This window comes from Spodoptera frugiperda, chromosome 3, assembly GCF_023101765.2.
Source record: "Spodoptera frugiperda isolate SF20-4 chromosome 3, AGI-APGP_CSIRO_Sfru_2.0, whole genome shotgun sequence".
NCBI classification, from domain to species: domain Eukaryota; kingdom Metazoa; phylum Arthropoda; class Insecta; order Lepidoptera; family Noctuidae; genus Spodoptera; species Spodoptera frugiperda.
In genome coordinates, this window is record NC_064214.1 from 2,413,145 (window position 1) to 2,434,998 (window position 21,854).

The window sequence follows — 21,854 nt, forward strand, 5'->3', positions numbered from 1 at the left end:
TCAGCCACAGAACGTCCACTGCTGAACATAGGCCTCCCCCAATGACATAATTTTGTAAATTGTTTTAGAATTATAATGTTTTAATATATTATATTTCTTACTGTTCATTGAATACTATCATGTTAATATTAAACAAAAGTAACTATGAATGAAGTCATTTCCTTATTTGCATTTTCATCTAATACGTATAGTTTCGATGAATTGAAAAGGCATTGTTAAAACTCTGTTTAGTCTAGCCGAATGTTAATGATTATATAACATTTTTTTCTATGCCAATGTATGCCCTTGAGTAAAACTTTCAATAACTTATTCCGTCCGCATACTGCTATAGAGGTTGTTAGCACTGCAGTCTGCCTCTAGATTACACAACATACAAAGTCTTCCAATCGTTGAAGTATCTATTATGTAGGCTCTTAATCACTCAAATAGAGAGTTCGCTGAACCAGACACTCGTATCGATCACTCCACACTACCTACCCATTGCTAATTAGGACAACTTCGAACTAAAAATATCACAACACTAAAATACTTAGCAACACGAACATTGTTTACACTCATAATAATATCAAATATGTAAATTCAAAGCATTTTCCCCATTTATGGGTAAATTCCCCGAGTGTGGCAAGGTAGCGGTCGTCTCGGGCTCCAATCGCGGCGAGCGACCGAGAGCAAAGTAGCAAACCCACCAGTCAGCATCACGTGCGCGGACGTGACGGCCGTGTTTTGTGCCGAGCCGACGGATTATTCACGCGCCATTTGACAGTTATGCCGTGTCCTGTAATGACTGTAGTGCATCATAGTGTAACGTAGTGATTGTTGCTGCCAATAAACACGTGAGGAATTTGTCATTAATACGCATTTAGAAAACGCGTAAAGTGATAACAGGGAGGCGGGATGCGAGAGGTGAACGCTCGTCACAGCGGCGCCGACTCTCACCGGCTACTATTGTCTAAGTGCCACGGAATCTTGGTCCTTCCCATCGGATTCCATCGATGAAGCATCCGCCTTTCGACGTGGGCTGCACGCGAAATATTTGCGTCGGCGATTAGTCACAAAACCGAATGTTTACATAGCGAGCCGATGGATACAGATAAGATAAAAACTTGTCTTTTGATAGTAGGTTGTCTTTAGTGGACGAAGTGTTTTTGTTACTAAATAACTATGCAAATTGTGAGCTGGTTTGGCATGCGATTGCTTGATAAAATATTGTCGATAGTAACTGTAAATAACGCCGACAGTCTAGGTAAACGTGTGAGCAGTTGACGGTATGAGTGGCCTACTTTAAAAAATGCAAATATTAAAACGAGCTAATTATCCGCGACAAATGTGTGTATTTTGCACAGTAACGTTCGACTTACGAGTGTTGTTTGTATGTAACACAAATAATTTCGCGCAGTTGGTCGTTCTTTAGTGCAAACAATAACGGTACCGTAAGTATTTCCTTCAATATAATAATCGAGTGGTATTTGATTATAAACACATGACTGTAAAATATGAATGTGTGTACCCTACAATGTAGAATATTATGGTGCAAAAATGCATTGTAAAAATGGCAACATCAGTTAATGAGTCGATGTTGCCCGGAGATAATCTGTTCACGATAGATAAACACAACACAAACATAATAACAAGTAACTGACATCATCTCACAACAAGCATACAATAACAAGCGTTCGCATGAAATATCTATTGTGCAGCAAAGAGGTTATCTACCAATGTAACTAATAAATAATTCTAAACAAAGTGATTTTAAAGAATAATGGGTATTCATGCGTAAGCATTTGTTCAGTGATTGAATTTATACAATAGATGCAAAGTTTATAAATTCATTAAGTTTTTAGATGAAACTAAACTGAGAAGTAGGTGAAACCTTTTTCAAAACAATTTTTTATTCTGTCAATACGCTAAAAAGGTTTGCTGTGAAAAAAAAAACTAAACTACAGTATACAAAATACAAATAAAACTTTAAATAGGAAGCAGAACGTTGTTACATAAATTTTGAATAATACTGGTGGCAAAATGTCTGCCGCAGACTCCTTACGCGTTATTAATAAATAAAAAAAAGAACGTATCCTTTTTGCATGAGACGCACCACGCAGCTACGATACGGGCAACAAAAAAGCTGATACAAACCGCAATTCCATTCCACACGCTGCTCACAAAAGAAAAAAACAAAGACCAAACAAAACATGAATCAAGTTAGATGCTAAATTATTTACTTTACTTTTTAAAAGAGAATAGGAACACGGGCAGACTCGCGGAAATGATCCATGTCTTGTTTATACAGAAAAGGCAAACGTCAGATATAACAATGCTTACGCCAAAGTAGGTTGAAGTATGCCCGATGAAACGCACTGTGATTAATGGTTGTCCGGTGATACAGTAATAAAGAACGGCATAACAGAGAACTCTGCCGGGTCCACACATTTGTCCTTCGTGTATACTTGACCTACTTGTTGTGGAAGTATTGCCAAAGGCCGTACGCGCCCGTCCAAGTTTTAATTTGTCGGAAACTGATTTCCGATTGATTGCTAATTTTATTGCACAGTCACGTTAGGAAATTTACGTCCATCGGTGAAGCCATCGCCCTTTTCCCTTCTATGGCAATTCGCAAACGAGTCCAATCAAGTTTCCTCAAATACCGTTTTGAATTAGGTGAATTGTGCAGTCCACGTCTAAAAACATTGTTATCACTACGCGGGTCTATTTGTGACAAGTTTTCTCATGCTGTAGCAGTATACTAAACGAAAAATTTCTTTCAGTAAAGTGCCATGCGTGGATCTTTATGATCAAAGCCAGCAATAATCCTTACGTTACAATCAATATATTAATTAGCAAGCTTTAATTTGAGACAAGTTTAAAAAAAGAAACACTTTGGGAAGTGTATGTGCAATGCTGATAAGTACTAGCCGGTGAGTGTGTGAGTGCGTGCGATGGCGCGGGGTGCCGTGTTATCGTCGACCATCTTGGTGTTAATTTTATCAATATTGGAGACAACATTTGCGCATTATACGCCTACATGGGCCGTCCACATACCGGGAGGGAAGGAGGCCGCAGATGCAGTGGCCAGAGACCATGGATTCATCAATTTAGGAGAGGTAAGATACTCATAATGTCAATGACAATAAATAACCAAGATTTTCTTCCATAGTCTACCATGTATTTAGTACTCATTTACCTAATTCTCAACAATCTTTTGATACAATAGCCATTATCTCGATTGTGACTTCTTGCAAAATCCACTACCAAGAAAATAAGGAGCTAAGTAACTACTCGAATACTAAGACATTTTGGCACAGTACATTTGTTACTATTTCGATGAAGGAAATCCGGACTTGGGTGGTCTTACCTCGAAATAGGAATAATTACGGTTGTTAGTAATAATTGCGTCGGTTTCTTCTTATTCGTTTTAGTTAGTTCTAATTTTGAAATCCATTAACTCTGCCGTCGGGGCCAGTATTGTTTTTTTAATTGAATGATAGGTATTATTGGTACCTACTTCATTATCCGCTTCTATCCCAACCTTTTTCATTGCCAAGACATTGAGAATTCGGAACACTCTCTTCTAAATGAATTCATTTCTGGGGGCACGGTAGTGCCCCCGCCAAGACGAGCCAAGCGAAGCGCAAGCGCAAGGGCACTACCTACCTTTTCTCGAAGCGCTTCGTCGTATTTTTGAACCTTCATAACTTGAGTTTGGGTTATACCAGATAAACAAAATTTTCAGGATATAATGTCAGTGGTAGACTTAATAAACCTCTAAAGTTTCAATTGCATAGCTCTTATACTTTAGATTTTATTGATATCTAAAATACCCCGATTTCGTCACTCACTCACTCACTCACTGATGATCAACAAAATTCTTAAGGTACTTCCTGAAGTACTAGAAAACTGAAATTTGGTATGTAAGCTAGTATTAGTACCCAAACAACAAAAAAATCATAAAACTTGGAACTTTTACCACCCAACCCCTTAAACTAGGGGGTGAAAGTTTGTTCGAGACTTCCGCAACTTTTGACGCTAGAGGTCTGAATGCGGCCGCGGAGGGGTAAAAATCTGAAATAGGGAAACTTAATTCCCTATTTCCTGCTTGAGATCTGAAAATTATACACAAGTACATAGAACACAAACTTTTCATCAAATCAAAACATTATCCTACCCATAAGTACTTAGATATGAATAATATTACTACACTTCACTTCGGTAAGTGTTTATTAATCAACCTATACTTTTGAACATAAGCATCGTAAGTATAGTATGCGCCAACGCCCGCCGCCTGCCCCCTCGTCCCCGCGCAGTAGCTAAAAATAATCGGCCCGTCAGCGAGCGCGGCACCCGAACGCGGGCAGACGCGCGAGGGCAGACGTCGTTGACGGTTGTCTCGTTGAATGAAAAATTTTCGGAATATTTCGGTGATTTAAAAGTTTGCTATCGCGGAGAAAAATACCATTTGCCTAATATTTAATTGTTAGTAGTTTAGTAGGTAAAGGTTTAGATACTAGTGTTTTAATTTTCATTGATAAAAAGTATTAGGATTACGTTTGCAATTTTCTTATAAATTTAGTAGTTTAGTAGGTGAAGGTTTAGTTAGGTACTAGTGTTTTAATTTTCATTGATAAAAAGTACAACCTACAAAAAGAAATGAAATCCAACAAAAACATTTCATGTTAAATGTTGCCAAGACGAGACCATATAGCTCGCACTGTCAAAAAGTAATCAGATCCCGTGTAGAGCCAAGTTTCTAACCCTACATGCCCAGACCTAAATCGATAAGCCCTAATTTCACACTCAAGTTACGGGGAAATTCTACAGCCATAGCTCGTACTGCGTAGTTCGTAGCGCGTAGCAGAGTTTTTACGCTATAATCTCGTAGGCCTGCAAACCTTGGACGTAACTGGCGAGTCGGCCGCACGGACTTTTTGCTATTCGTCATATGGGCTTGAGCTTAAAAATCTATTCAATCTTCTAAACTCTTTCCGTGCGGCCAACTCGCCAGTTATGTCCAAGGTTTGCACGCCTACGAGATTATACGTAAAAACTCTGCTACGCGCTACGAACTACGCAGTACGAGCTATGGCTGTAGAATTTCCCCGTAACTTGAGTGTGAAATTAGGGCTTATCGATTTAGGTCTGGGCATGTAGGGTTAGAAACTTGGCTCTACACGGGATCTGATTACTTTTTGACAGTGCGAGCTATATGGTCTCGTCTTGGCAACATTTAACATGAAATGTTTTTGTGGGATACTTCGTTTCTATTTCGATAAGTCCAAGAAAAAGGTGAACCTAATTGGGTATGCCCAATTATTATCTACGCAAATTGTAGTTTTCATGTCAATGAATCTAAACCGGATTAGGCACCCACAATTCTGTGGTTAAAACGGTCATTGCCAGGTTACAAGTTTACCGATCTAACCTTGGGTGATTCATTTTAATTCCAAATCAATGGTGCTCATGCCATTGTTTTATGAAACAATCAAAACTGCGTTGATGTGGTCAAATTAGTGTCAACGGCTTTATGTTTTTGTTTCAGCCTTTTGGCAATGGCCGAGTTATATTATTTATTGGCAACGAAACTAAATTTATTGTTGTTTCTTCCGTTGGGCGCGGATTAATCGATTAAAGAAGTAATTAGCTATGGTTGGGTAATATGAACCTTATAATCGATTAGCTTATTTATAAGGTAGGTACATTGATTGTTGTTCTTATTCATTTGAGTGTTAGAGAAAATGTAGATGATTGGTACAAAACAATGTTAGTAAATAGTCGTAGGTACAGTAAATTGCTAAAAGTGAGCGTGGGATCAGGTAACAAGCGAACCGCGTCGTTAACACTGCACTGTGATAAAATTAGTGTGTTATTTAGAGGCAAATGCAAACTCATGTGTTGTAACAAGTACCTACAACAGATTTCAGGAAATGTTCCATTTAGCATCGCCGCCCACTTCAACACAATTCACGAGCTTTCAACATCTTCATAAACACTTTGCTTAAACATGCAGATTAATTGTTAAATAACAACGTGCAAATCCAAATATTTTGCATGCCACACTTCTGGGCTGTGGATTTTGGGTATTTATTCAATAGAGATAAAGTTTAAATTTGCAAAGTTAATTTTACAAAACAGAATTTATGGTTCTTTCACAAGAGGTGAAGCTTAAAAGAGTATCCCTTGAATCGATACTTACGATGAACTAAGAGAACACAAACAAGTGGACTTTATGTGCTGAAGACAGTGTTACACGATACAAATTTTCACGCTTTGAAAGATTTTTAAAATATTGATTGTAAACCTCTCAAAACTTCCAACGCCACGTTTAGAAAGCACTCGCATGCGAAGCGGGGGGACGAAAATAAACAGGAAATTTAAGTGAGCACAGTTATTTATTTAAAGCGACAACTTCATTTGGAATTTCTTCTGCTTATGGCATCTATTTATAACCCGGAGATGTTCCATATATAACGTACATAAAGGCACGAAAGAAGCAAAACACATTAGTATTTACACGAGATGATGTTTGGAATAATTAAGAGGAATACGCGCCTTGGCTTAAAATGCCATCTGTTTTCACAAGATTCCTCTGTACTATCTTGTATTTAACAAATACAATATAAACAAAAGGCTGATAATGCTGCCTTGCTATTATTGTTACTAAAACAACGTTTGTGCGATGCCTGAGGGAAGAATGGGAGCTTTGAGGCACACGGAGTTGAGGACAAAAGGGGGCTGTCACTCGAGCCATCGCTTCCATGTATCCGATAACAAAATACTGTCGTTGGTACCAGACCTGTGTGACGACACACGTCTACAGGCACATAATGGCAGACCTGACGTCATCAACAGTATTGATAATGTGCGCGAAAATGTGTCTTATGGTTAACGATACTTAACGTCTACCGAATTTTCTAAATAAAGTATGTTAAGTGCAGGACGTTGGTCTTTGTTATGGGCTGCCTTGCTTGGGCGATCAAGCGAGTATCGTTAGCGAGTTCATATGCTCCATACGTACTTACGTAAGATTTGGGACAAAATATAGCCAGAGCGATTCGGGGTCACTTAATATTTCTCCCAGTTTTTTGTTACATTATTCATTTTCTTCTTTTGTATCCCATTTCGTTCCAATACAGTAGGTACTAGTATCGAACCTTTTAACAGCACACTGATTGTATTTACGCCCATTTTGTACAATAAATCGTGTTTTATACTTAGAACTAAATGAGTTACTTTCATCATTCCGAGAAATGTCGTCGACTGATTCAATAAAGATTATTTTTTATATTTTAACAAAGGAGGGCTCCATCGTAAAATTTTATAAGACGTTCAGATTTATTTATAGCTTTATCATATGTACGTAAACAAGTTGCAGAAAACTCCCGACAGAATGACTAATGGCCATATTGTCTTAAGGTTATCTAGAATGTGGTAAAAGGAACTTTATTTGCGCTATATATCTGTTAGCACAATTCATTTTACACTCTGTCACTGAGTCATAAGCTATATTATTCCAGTCTAGAATCCTAGCGCTCCTATTTTTGTTCAAAAATGTCGGTCTTGAAACGGAATATTTGATAGAATCACACAGGTATACATTGCTCTGTTGCTACTGTGTTGTATTGTTCAGCTGGCAGACGAGATGCGACAGGCAGTCTCTGTGTACATACGTCTGTATGTTTATCACTAGATGCTACTATTTGCGTCTTACGACCGCTGTGTAACACTCCAAATATCTCCTTACCAACAAATTTACGAGGATTTCAGCGAGAAAATGAGTTTTAATGGACAGATGCTTTCACTACTTAAGTATCTAGTTTATTGGTTCATAGTCTTTGATATATAAATGCACCTGCAAATATAGATGCAGTCGTTTTTCTTCATAAAAGAAATCCAATTCTTCCAGAAGTCTCTATAGCCTTAAATGTTTCATTAGCGTTATAGCAATAACTAACGGAATATTTGGGTAATGGTAAATTCTTAGAGTGAAATGTATGTCGACATTCTAATGGTTTAGTTGAAAACTATTTCTGAAGACGTGCAGAAAGATTTATTCGAGTTCCTGGTGACAAAGATTCGAGTAAGTTTTGGGACGCTAGTATTTGATGTAGGACCGTCTAGTGTCGCGTGCCGACTGCTCGCGTTAATCGCAATATTTTGCGATTGTTTGTGTCGACATAGACAGAATGATTCTTTGTGTTCACTATAGTCACAATCTGTAGAGGAATGCACTCTTAGACTCTGTATGTGCAAGGGAAAAACTTACGAACCGCTAATATAAAAACACGATGCAGACGGCCTTGCTAAAAAAGAATGTTTGGACGCAAAAGGAATGAGTTAGCAAAAAAACTGTATTATCGATAGGGAATCAATAATCTATTGTATATTAACAGGTGGGTCAGGAGGCGACAGAGTTATATTAACACATTCCAAATTCGTTTCGCTATTCAACTGTGTCACCCTATCAAATAATAGGGTTTGCCTCATACAGGCCTGCCACGTGCTTCGACAACGATAAAGGAAGGGACTTCATTGTTAGGACCACACCTTATTACTTTCAATATAAGTCAATTCTACCTAATAGGGACATCACATTACACGCATTTTTAAAGAGTTCAGAAAGACTTGGACAAGTAATGGACTCATAAAGTTTTTCAACTGAAGTAAATGTATTGTTTGCATTATAATTCTCGTAAAACCGACAACGAGAGGAAATTACCTTGAGTTGTGAATGTATTTTTTATGTTGGAGTTCATTATTGTTTGTTTCATCGTCGCTCGCTTCCGTTAGTACACAAGCCGGAACGTGCACTCATCACAACTGTCGGCTGGTTGCCAAAATGCGTTGGCGCCGACGGACGGCGACATCAGCGCAAGCCGCGGAAACGGGCCGCTGGCTTTATTGTGCGAGTCATTCACTCTGACGCTTTTAAATACTTTTTAGGTAATTAGGATGTGAATGTCAACGCTCTCGTGAATATGTTTCAAACTTATACAATCTCTGATAGGTACTTATAGTCACATGGCGTAGTTGAATCAATGTTTTGTGAACTAAGAAATCATAGTAGTGCTTGTTACAATTAGCGTATTGTCTATTATTATATATTAGATAAGTACACGAAGAGATCGAATCAACGAATTCAAAATAGTAAACTGTGTTCGCCTATTCATAATTTCTACAATACGTGAGCAGTTCACAGACTCCATAACTTCCAAAACATGTAGTCATGCGAAAAATATTAATGAGGCTGTGAAGTCAATCTCTGTGTAGATAAAGTTGGAAACAAGTTATTCATAAAAGTGAGTTTATTGATAAATCGTATAACTAGCAATAGTTCAAGAAGTTTGTAAAATTTAAAAAGCAATTGTGAAAGATTCTCAAACAATGAGCGCCCGTACGGAATGAGATTTGGTTTTCATTCGAATCCATTCTGCAGTCGAATGCGGGGTGAGGACGGGCGGGTGTCACGACTGCCTTTTGTAAGGGGCAATCGTCGTTGCCTTAAACGTTCTCCCTACCAAGTGGATAGAGGGGAGGCTGGAGGCACGGGGCGGAGGGGCATCTGCTTTTGTGTGTCCGGGGCTTTATCTTCAACCAGCCACAAACACAGTCTACAATACCCGGCCCCGGCCTCCGCTAAACCGATTGCATTAACTCTACTAAGAAATAACCGCTCCGCAACGGCGAATCACAAAAGATATTGCGACAAACCAAAAAGTTTCTTTCGTTTGCCATCGGGACCGCTGTGGCTAATTTAATTAAAAACGAATCACTCATCGTCAGGACCAAAATTAAGTTTATACAAGTTGGTCGAATTCCGAAAACTGTAAATTGATTTGTGTAAAGCAAAAGCAACATTTTAACTTCAATTATTAACTGAACCGTGGCCACTTTTATTGGAATTCGTTGCACTGCATATCAATTAACAGTCATCAATTTCATGTCAATCAAAATTTTATAAAAGTTTACATTACAATACTCTGAATATTTGAGACAATGGTTGTCTAAAAATGTTTCATAATACAATTCTCTTGGAGAGCCTTTGAAGGCATTAATTAGTATTTGAGACAATCTATTTTTGGGCAGCATTGATATGGATTCGTAGATAGATTCAATCAGGTCGATAGGCCTTCAATTTACATAGATCAATGGCGTTAAAATTTAATTTGGACAGAGCGGGATCGTGCCGTTCCCTTGCTTTTACAATGGAATATATCGGAGGAGACTGTACAAAGATTAGTTAGGTGGTGAGGTTAATTAAGAGGTATTGTTATGTTATAACTAAGAGGATTCCAATTGTTTCAATCTCCAATTTATTGTATTGATACATTCATCTCTGAATATGTCTTTATTCTCTTAGCAAGACTGAGATATTTTTGGGAGATATTTGATGCTAAGACTTAGTCAATCATAAAGTACCATCGAAACTTAGATAGAACTATCACTTCTATATACCATCATTAAAAAGCCCATATTCGCGTAAACCTCGAAACTATCTTCCTCTTGTACAATTGCAAACACGAGTCTCCTAATGAACGTATCCACTGATTGCTTCATTAGATGTCTCGTCGTTTTGCTTGTTTCACTTTTATCTCACTTAGAAGCTTACGAAACAAACAAACTTATCGTTAGATAGATGGGTTCAGCAAGAAGTTTAACTACCACAATTTATTATTATAGGTTTGCCCAAAGTTTTTATTGGTGTGGAAAGTTGCCTCTGAAATATCTTAGGCATCTAGTGTTTGTGTCTCATTTACAATGGTACCTGCTAAATCTTGGAGGTCAAAATTATCTCTACAGCTAAGGTTATGTCATCAGTCAACAAAAATTATGGTATTTTCTTTCTTCTCGTCTATCCTCTATAGGACACGGTCAGCGTTAAGTTTTCATCTAAATTCTTAAGGTTGTTTAGATCCCATAATTTGAGTTTCATGTTCACAGACATTTCTTAGGGTAGTTGACTTTGTTCACTATAATACTTATGGACTAATCGCTTCAAAAGCTTTTTTGTCCGTATAGGAACTCGATGGAAGAAAATAGGTAGTCACTTTGAAAATTGAAAAAAAAAATGTTTCCACCATTTTGAACAACCACAAATACATACGACAAATAAAGACTACGGCGAATTTCTTGTAGTAGAACATTAGGAGAATATTTTTCGGAATAAAGGTAAGTACTTACCTAATGCTAGGTTACATAACAAAGACAGTAGGCAAGGCCAAGGTAAGCTTACAAACCTTTTGATAAAAACAACTCTTTATTATGTAGACTTTTATCAAAAAAGAGTAAGCGACAGATTTTGTATTCGGTAAGGTCTGGTCTCAAATTTATCTTGGCTCCGTTGACCCGGTAAATTGTCGTCTTAACTTGAGGGAACCATTTATTTGCGTTTAGTCTCGATACTAGGCTTGTCTTATATTATGCAAACGAGTTTTCATTCGGCCCCTGGATTTGGGACGAAAATGGAAACCTTCCAGCAAATCTCACAAAGAAGTCAAATCAAAGGGGTTCAATAAAGCATTTTCATATTCCTCTCTGAGTATTTTCGGCTTAAGGCAAAATGTCGCATAAAGTGATTTACTCCCTGTTATCAGAGGAGCGTATTGTTCAATAGCTTTCATTTCAACTAAGTGGATCTTATTTTTGTTGATAGAATTGAAAATTGGAGATTCTTGCCTTAAATAATTGTTTCTTATTTTACTTGGGATTTGAAGCATCTGTTTAGATACTTATATGATCTTTATAAGCTGTTCGGTTAGTTGCGTGTCTAACATGAATAAGTTCGCATTGTAAGAATAACTGGTTTCCCCCAAACAATTTGAAGGACATTCAGACGGTTGTTGCCAATTGAAAACATGCTATGTATAGTTTATATTATAATTACAATTTTTAAATATTTTATCCGCAATTCACTCTACAAGGAAAATTAAAGACTGCTATCATTAAAATAGAAGCCCGTTTTACTAGATACAATAATGCTACCTAAAAAATAAAAAAGACTGACGTCAAAAACCACTCGTTTACGCTATATCGGTCCATTGGTGGCAATAAATATTTGAGAGTTACAATGACGAACTAACTGGACCTTACGCCTCAGTGGCGTCACATCACCGGTGAGAACAAAAACCAACCTTATTGTCCTTTAAACAATTATTATTTATGTGTTTATTTATGTTACGACGTCATTCTTTTTCATCTTACCTGTTCCGAAATCTTCCACAGTTAAGACTTAATTTGCGCGTCCATTATTGAAGTTCTGAAAGGATAGAATCATCATCGCTTTAATCACATGGCAATAACAAAACAATAATCGAAATGAACGTAAGTAATAAAAAGATGGTCGTGTTGTCAGTATGTTAGGGGAGCGATTACGAGCCGATAATAAGGTGGTCCGACATTGGGTCGAGATGAAAAAACTTGTACCTGCCGTTGTCCTAATGAAGGTCGATGCTGGGAACAGACAAATTATTACCTTCGTCGGATGTTGAGTCATACATTACAAAGGTAATCAGTAAATGGCTAGCCATTTGAGAACTATTCCCTTTTTGTTGTCTTCTGCAAAATGCTTCTGGTCGAGTTAGCTATCAATTTTTGCGCTTTTTTTTCTGTTTCGTTGGTCTGCCGACTGTGTTTGAAAGCGATTCAGTGGTTTCGTTGTTTTAAACTTTTTACTATCCTCATTTCGTAGACTAAAAACTGCTCGGTGGCAAAAACTATTAAGCAGAGGTTCTTAAGACTGATTAGAATTGTTTGCATTTCAATTAGGCTATTGAAAGCTGAGTCAGATATCGCAAAAGAAACAGAATCACGTAATGGGATTAGAAATACAAAAACACAGTATTACACTAGTGAGATAACTATGCTTGATCTGAAATCAATCGAAATCTTTATTTCGCCTCTCAACCCCAGGACCACCAACGCAGTTGTACCATACCTTGGTAACTATGAACAGAAACTTGCCTTTCCTGTCGAAGTATGAAATTATTTATGTTGTTAAAGTTAACTAATTAATTATATGAGAAGGTTTTTTTGTTTTGGACATAGGATTTTTATCAGTAGGTGCGCTCCGTCCACCTGGTTTAATTTGGCTTGCTGTGGCTGTCTTTTGTTTTGTCATTCTATTTGTTTAATCAAGTCAGCTGTGTTTTTGTACGGTAGACAGTTGCTAGGTGTAAATGTTTTGTTGCATATAACGCAAAAGCACCGAATACCGACCGGTGATCGGCGCGGCGAACAAAATCCTCCAAAAGATAAACCAAATGTTCAAGATCGTATAATAAAAAATGCTTTTCCGAAAGTATATTAACTATGAATTAGAAATATGTTCATAACCTTTTACGACTATTTTGTACCTATATTTCGATTTAAACTCTTACGCTTGGAAAAATACTAAAGTCCCTGTATACCGACCGACTGCCGACAGATGTCCGTGATACCGACTCCTCAGGAACCTGAATCCGTCGACCCAAACGCACATTGTAAAATCAACTCTATTTCTTAGCAGTAGAGTAGAAATTCGTAAAACAACTATCTTTCTAAAACTATTCACGCATTGTTTTTGGATTAGATACTGAAATTACGATAATGAATTTTAAAATTTAACATAACATTACGTTTTTTAACACTCGGAGATGTAAGCAGAGAACATACAACGTGACGTCTACTTTTCAACCTACCGTGTAGGTAGTTATTTATTTTTTAATTAAGTTTCCTAGTATTTCAGCATAAGATTTACCTACATCATGTGGATCTTAATTTATTATGCCTAATATGCGAATGGTCTTTAAGTACCTATAGGTAGATACCTATTGTTAAGATACGTAATTAGGTAAATTCGTGACTAAACTTTTCTATGTATCTACCTATACATTACATACTATGTATCGTACATATGGTAGGTACTTATTTTATTTACTTTACTACTTGTAGGTTGTAGGTACAATAAACCTCGGTAGTTATTTTCGGAACATTATGTGTCGTAGGTATTACGTACAAGTACTATAACTATTACTAACGTTTTTGTCGTTCATCCCGATGACTTACCGATGATGTGCTTATCATGTAATTTAAAAAAAACACCAAAACCTATATTCCCTTAGTTAGTCGGAACAAGGGACAGGGAAACAAATCGTATCCAGACTACGACCAAACCTGTATTTGTATAATAAAACGTCTTAACTGAAATTTATACCATTTTTTTAGTTACTTTCTACTCTACTATTACTTATTAAGTTGTAACAATATCGTATTCATGAAATTCTTCGAAATAAACATAAAATATAAAGGTTTACTTCTAGCAAGTCTTTGTGAAGGAATCGTAAATATATCGGAAATATGTCAATTTGAAACGTAAATTACAAAGAATCCATTATAGTTAGCATAGGTCGGATACCGGTCTAATATCTAAGGATAGCTTTAAGAATAAGAAACTAATCACAAAACACTCCTAAAACAACCCACGTTACAGAAAATTAGTGTCATTCATAAACCTTAAAATTCCGTTTAATAGTTTCATTATATTTGTATTTAAATAGAAGTAGGTTGGTAAATAGTTCTATGAATAATACGCAAAACATTTACAGTCGGAATGTGCGTTACTTCTGAAGGTGAATGATGAATTAATGTATTGAATACGAAGAATTCTTCATTTATTTCATTTCCTTTTCATAATTCTATTACACGGTCCACGTTTAATGTTGATGTTTTGCTTTGCTACATACGCATAAATGTAGTCTGTTTATGTTTGAAATTATTTTAATTGGATTGGCACGTACATAGGTATGTTGTTTTGCCTACTAACTCTAGATATTAAATCATTCAGCTTGGCTCATACCTCATTATAAACAAGTACCAGGCATTAATTAAAACACGTAGTTTGCATATTTTCTGATAGGAAATTAATTAAACTTTTGATGAAAGTTAAAAGTGGGTTCCATCACAAAGGATGGATTGTGTTCTGTGGGTCTGGGATTAAATTCTTGATTATGGCAGCTTCCATAGCGAGTAATAAAAGTGTGGGATGTTAAGCCAGTGATTACCTCCCTACCTGACTCACACATGCACGTGAAATTGAACGAAATGACACGAAAAATACAAATAAAATACGACTTTATTACACGAAAAACTCATAAAGTTTGATAAAAATTCAATCGTATCTAATTGGACATAGATCATTTTTTAAATTAGAATTTATAGCGTTTCTTACCTTTCATATAAAGTAAGTTGCAGGTCTATAAATAATGGCGTCGGTCGGTACGCTAAGGGTGTCTTATTACGAGATGATTTTGATAAATTACTTTTCGTCCCAAGGGAGAACAAACAAAATACTTAATAAGGTGTCAAACTTAAGTCAAATTGGATTTCTTTATGTTGAACTAGCTTCTGCTTGTGGCTTCGCCTCTGTTACCTGGGGAATAAGTAGCTTATATACTGAGATCTATTATTTCAGACTAAAATCTATCTCTGTGCAAATTTTAATTTAGTAAGAGACAGTCGCCTTTAGACGCTCCATGAGGATTTTCAGACTAACTAATAGCTACATTTTTTTATGGTTCAAAAAGTTACGGCGTGGATGTGTAAAATCTATTCATAGTTTTACAAACTTTACCATTAATTCACAATATTAGTAACTTAGATGTTTTATAATATTTGAAAAGCGTTAGAGCTATGTGTGGTACTTAGTAGTTAATTGGCATTCTATCGCATCTGTCTACCACCATGAGAGACAGGCGTGAGGATATTATTTAAGCATGTATGTATATTTTTTTTAGGTAAGTCAGCCAAAATGGATAGACAATACTTCTTAATGGCCAACGGATACTGGAATAACAAGTAAAGCCGTCAGCTTTAGATACGGATGCATTTTCAGTTGGGAATATCCTGCAAAGCGTTTGTTCAGGCTGTAACTTTAAATCCCAAATTATTCACGAACACACGACTTTTGAAATGTCACATTTGTCACTGAAATTGTACGTAGATAGTTGTTTTGTTTTGTTTTGTTTGGCTATGTACAGATTCCTTTTTTTATGTATAAAACTATGGACTTGTTTCACAATGTCTGGATAGCCGCTATGTATCAGATAACTTTGAATTAAGAACGTAATTTGTATGCACTATCTGTTATATACGTTTATCGGGCACTTATATGAAGGTGGTGAAAAGGCGTTATATCTTATAAATATGGATTCAAATAATGTGTTGCTTCTGACAGCAAAGAAACGACATTCAATGTTTATTTATCCATAAATTCTAATCGTTTTGTCACAAAATATATCTCAATTAATCTTTACTTCGATGCACCATATTCCAATCATCCTAACCTTCAAACATGACATTTTATAAACAATCGCGCGAAGCATTCCAAATTCAAAATTAAAGAAATTTATTTTCTCTATATATGTTTTGTTTTTTTTTTCTTAAGGTTGAGACTACTACCATAAAATGCGCCAAGCATTCCAAATTCAAAATTAAAGAAATATAATTTTCTTTTTATAATTTTTTTTTAAGGTTCAGACTACAACCACAAAATTTCAAATTCGGAACTCTGTTAAAATGTTTTGACAGTTATTACAAACGTGAATGGTAACATGTCGCTATGTAAAATAGGTATGCCTTATTTCACTGAAACGATTTTTCTCCATCTATTTATTGCTTTTCATACCATTAAAATATATTTAATTTCCATTTCTGTCTTTTACTTAACTTATTCTCTCCACATTTATTTCAAAACAGCTGTTTTGTTTATCTTAGTTTTAATGAAAGCGGCATTTGACATGGCACGTGCGTACGACAGGCCCGTTCTCTATTAACCTGAGGTCCCGTTAATTAATTATCTGTGCTCTGTGCATTCTCTCGCAACATACACACGGCTACATCTCAAGCTATACAGAACCAGTTTATCTTCGCCTCTCCATACAAAGTTCTTTCGTACATTTAACGGTTAGTTTATACTGGTTTTCTTGTACAGCCATTCTGGTAGAGAAGCCGCGTAATTGCTTCGAAGTCCGTTTGTCATATAACATCTAATGAATTTAACTGTGAGCGACATCTGTGCTTATGGGGCTTTGTTTACGGTGTCTTGAGAAAATTTCAAGTATCTATTTGCGTATGTATTTTCTGTGGTTGTTGAATGTGTACCATATATAGAAGAAGCTCTATTTTGGCATATTTGGGTCCCTTTTACATCTTTTCTACATTATTAGAAATTTGAAATATAAGGTGTTCTAAATGTATCTGCCTCGGCTTTAAAGAGGTAGTATTGTGTTTGAAGATTACAATAGTGAAAAATAAATTATTGATTATGACTTTTTTTCATACAAAAATCTACGTATTATTTATTTATTTTATACTTAATTGCACACATACATAAAATACATTTATATTGTAATTAATAGTAATTAAAGTACAATGGGCGGTCTTATCACACACTGAGATTTCTTCGTATTAAGGTGTTCTAAACACAAGCGTTTAGAACACCTTAAATCCACATCTCTTCTCACAAAAGCCCTTTCTTCAAAGACCACATTTGCCAGGCGGCTTACGATAGCAGTTATGATTCAAACTTTAGAGAATACTATTGCCAGTCCTTCGGTGCTTGAACCTTTAGTACGAGTTTGCTTTACATTGAAAGTAATCGAAACGAGAGTGCGTCGGCGCTCTGATTGCGGCACGAATGTACTAAGAATCAGAGCGTCGAACGCGTTCTCGTTTTGTTCTCGTATGAAGTAAAGCAAACTCGTACTAAGGGTACTACTGGTCGTAGTTTTAGTACCAATCAGAGTGAAATGGTACATAACAAAGGATAATATTTATACTGAAAATGTAGTATGTATGCTGCCAATCATATCACGAGAGATCTCATTAGTTATCTGCCAATACATAAACTGATATATCCACATGTCACGATAGATTCGTGATTAAATAGCCATATCGTAGTGTCGTATCCTGTTTCCGCGATACATACAGATTAATTGTTGTAGCGAACTATTTATTAAACTGGCTATACTAGGATCATTAATTGAAACTGAAACGTGGGCGGTAGATACATACATTTATTGATGAAAATTAACTATATTAGTGCATTTTGACATGCAATAATAGTATTATTTTGGTTTGTTATTTCCGTCTGCTGAGGTATGAGGATTATGAGGAAGCTGACAGCTAATCTGTCTTTTTTTATCGATTTGTGAAAATATATTACATAAACCAACGTGAAACAACGCTTGCGTTGTGTGAGTGAGTCACCGGAGGCCCAATTACCCTCTTTCCTATTGTATCTTACTAATCCCTGATTCTCCAACAACCCTTAAATACCTAACCCCCAAAAGCCTATGTACTTGTAAAACCTCTGGTGTGTCGGGTGTCCATGGGCGTTAGTGATGGCTTACCATCAGGTGATGGGTCTGCTCATTTACCGGCTTACAATAAAAAATACATGTTTTGTTTTACAAAATGCTCAATTTATAGTTATGTAAATTGCTATGTTTGTTGCAGCGAATTGAATCGACTTATATAATTATTATTTAGCAATGATCTATAAGACGTACATTAAACACAAAAATTAGTCACCTACCTTATTCCTCTTACCCAGGCACCAGGTAAATGATATTCATGCATCCGTCGTCTTTACCGTAACATAGGTAATGCAGCCTAATTCAATAGAACATTTGCTTTGAACTAATAACTCTACTTGATTACCTCGGAACAAATGTTGCAATGTTTGATTGTTAAACAGAATTACATTAATTGGTTTATGAACTTAGATGTTGACAGTTCAATGCATTTGGGAACTATGTATTGGTATTGTATAGATGTTAGGTATATTGTGTTCACTGGAGTAGGTATTTGCAAATAGAAACCTGTTAGGAATTGATGGACATAAGGGCGTTTACTACTGAAACCAATCTCAATGTCAATGCAATTTGAAGCCGATAAAATCTTAACAAAGTCATGCCTTTTACCTCCGAAGGGGTAGGCAGAGGTGCACATTGCCTACGGCACTGTTCACCATTTGTTTTATAAGTCCCATATAATAGGAGGTGAACCTATTGCCATATACTGGGCACAATTCCAGACTCCGTGCTACCACTGAGAAATTTTCGAAATACCGAAAAAAGCCCAGTAATACTTTGCACGATCTGGGAATCGAACCTGTCGGCAGGCAGTCGTACTTGCGACCACTCGACCAACGAGACAGTCTCAATAAAATCTCAATCATTATTCAATGTCAAAACTATAACTACAATCGCAAATGTAACTGTTAAAATAGCATTCAGAGTAAGAAATTATAAAGCCAAACTCAACACTATTTAGTACTTTCAATATTCACGCAATACGGATGCAATGGGCGCTAGTGTTGCAACTCGAGAGTACGAAATTTCTCAATATCAATGTCGATCGGTCGGAATTGGAATCAAGAGTAAGTCTCAAGGTCGAGAATTTTGTGCAAAGTAATGCTGTTGGTAATTCATTAGAAAAGAGACTAATGTAATGGTACTATTTGATTTTTGATCTTTTTTGTTCCGTAGTTTGTGCTTTTATAAATGGTTAACTAATTAAAATACTTTTGAAATGTTTTTTCTTTGCTTTATCCAGAGATAGTCTTGTATTTACTATCTTTTCTTTTCTATTTCATATCTTTTCTTTTCTTTAAGACTTAGTCACATTCACGTAGCATTTAGATCATAGACTTATTTTATCAATGTGATCTAGAAGTTTTACACAATAAGACTTTCATAAACGCACAATATATCTAAATTGAATAACTATATTTTATTACCAAAACCAAAAACATCTTACTTTCTTTTCAATAACAATAAGGTTCATTTTTCATCAAAATAAATGAAAAAACCACCTTTTAAAATAAGCACGTAAGAATCGTTAGTGTGTGCGAAAACAGCACGTGTTGACAACGGGGCTATTGTGAATCTCGCACGCGCGAACAATGCGTTACGCATTATAGAAATTATTACAGTCTGTTGACACGCACATATGACAATGGAAATGATGAAGCACTAGAGAATCTAGAAATGAAACTTGTATAGGCTTTTACTTTATATAAAGTAAATTAGTATCAGTTTAAAAAACATGATCATACGTTTCACGAATGTACAAAAAAGGGCAGAACAAAAAAGGCAGAGGTGTCACATCTGGAAGTGGAATGAAGGAGAAGTATCATTTTTGCTTTCTCGAGGATTGAGTAGGATGGATCAACGGTAATGAATGGTGAATCTGTCACCTGATTGGGTAGTTCTGCACAAAACATTATCAATGTAATGGAATAGATGTATGTATATTATACTAGCGGACCCCACGAAATTAGTTTCGCATTAGAAATATTTCTATGCATATTTTTTTTACGTATAAACCTTCCTCTAACAATATTATAAACACAAAAATATAGTGAAATCGGTTCAGCTGTTCTCGAAGTTTGCGTTTAGCAACACATTACCGATTCATTTTTATATTATAGAGAACTTAACTGAGTTATTTGAAGTCAATCTAGTATAGTCTTAGCTGTTGTCCATTTATTATTGGATATTAGCTGTCACAAACTTCTGCCTTCTACCTTCCATACAATCTAATCACCTTCGTTTGATTTTTTCTCTGCCTTATTTACACTCCACACATGAGCTTTGCCAAAAATCCAGTCTCACTCTATAGAACCAGTATTAAAGAAACATACTTACATACAATATTTCTACACATAAACACATATTCAATTACCTATTCATCTGTCAATCAGCTTAGTCTCCATTCATAGCATAATTCCGGTCGCTTAGCAACAGTACATTTTAGTGGTCCTAATCATGTGTGTTAGTGGCCTAAATTCCATCAATAAATGATTAGATATTGGGTTGGGATGGGGTAATAGCCCACGGCGAATGGTTTTCTATAATGACATATAAACTACTGCTTGGTATTTGGAATTGAACCTTGTTGTGATGTGCTAAGGTCGATAAAAGAGTTAGGGAAATTAGCGTAACGATGGATCCATGTATTGGAAGCGGTTGCCGTTTTTGAAGTCGGTTAAAAGAAAAAAGGAGCTAGACAATGAAATACCATTCAGAGATCGAATGACGAACATCAAAATGTCATCTATAACTAGAGTACAGAGTGTTAAGTATCGACCAGAGATCAGGAGCTGCGGACTACCTAGCAGGTTTACTGTAGCTTCGACTCGAATAGTTAGCAGAAGTAGGAACGGGGTGGTTTTTTAGTCAGTAAGAGTCTGACACTGCCTCTCGTTTTGCCCACGGCGGGAGAAGTCATTTGATGAGTATCGACTAAAAAACTAGGAGTATAAAACCCTTAGCTCGTCTTATATCACGATATTAAAACCTACGTTTAAACAGCAAAACATCGCAAGTCTTCTTGCAAATTAAATTCAGCTGTAAACTGACTGAGTAGTAGGTATCCCTGAACATTTCTGCTTGCAATTCAAGTTCCACATAATAAGTGGTCCCACTTGTCTCCTAAATCAACAGCGAAATTAATTAATGTCGTTTATTTTGGTCCTCGCTATTACTCTACGTAATATCTGCACAATTATTCAACCAATTCTCAGTTCTCAGTGCACGTTGTTTTAATGTTCGTGGACGGTTGTTTCTTAGGATTTTAGTCTGGTTCCAATTGAATATGGAAGGAATCATCATGATGGTCTGTTATATCTACATCGTATTTTATGGTAAAGGATTGGCAAGATTACGATTTTTATTAGACTTTTCCCGTAGAATGCCGTTTAAGTATGGATCAAGCTTCGACACGAATGGGCCAGGTCGAACAGAGTGATACCACGGCTTTACAGAAAACCGATGTGTGGTTTTTCATTCTGTGAGTAACGTTACCGGAGACCCAATTAGTGCACC

At 36.2% G+C, this 21,854-nt stretch overlaps 1 protein-coding gene across 5 annotated transcripts in view; it reads left to right on the top strand.

Annotated features, from left to right (window-relative positions):
* Positions 1-664: 664 nt before the first annotated feature.
* Positions 665-21,854, top strand: part of LOC118273819 (furin-like protease 1) — a 187,109-nt gene continuing 165,919 nt past the window's right edge. For 2 of the 5 annotated variants that reach the window (XM_050705223.1, XM_050705235.1), the window contains exons 1-2: positions 665-833; positions 2,763-3,098. In XM_050705223.1, coding sequence (XP_050561180.1) covers positions 2,934-3,098 — 165 coding nt within the window. In that variant the 5' untranslated portion in view covers positions 665-833; positions 2,763-2,933. The remainder of the gene's footprint in view (positions 834-2,762; positions 3,099-21,854) is intronic. The other 3 variants (XM_050705228.1, XM_050705225.1, XM_050705237.1) reach the window with 3 other exon arrangements.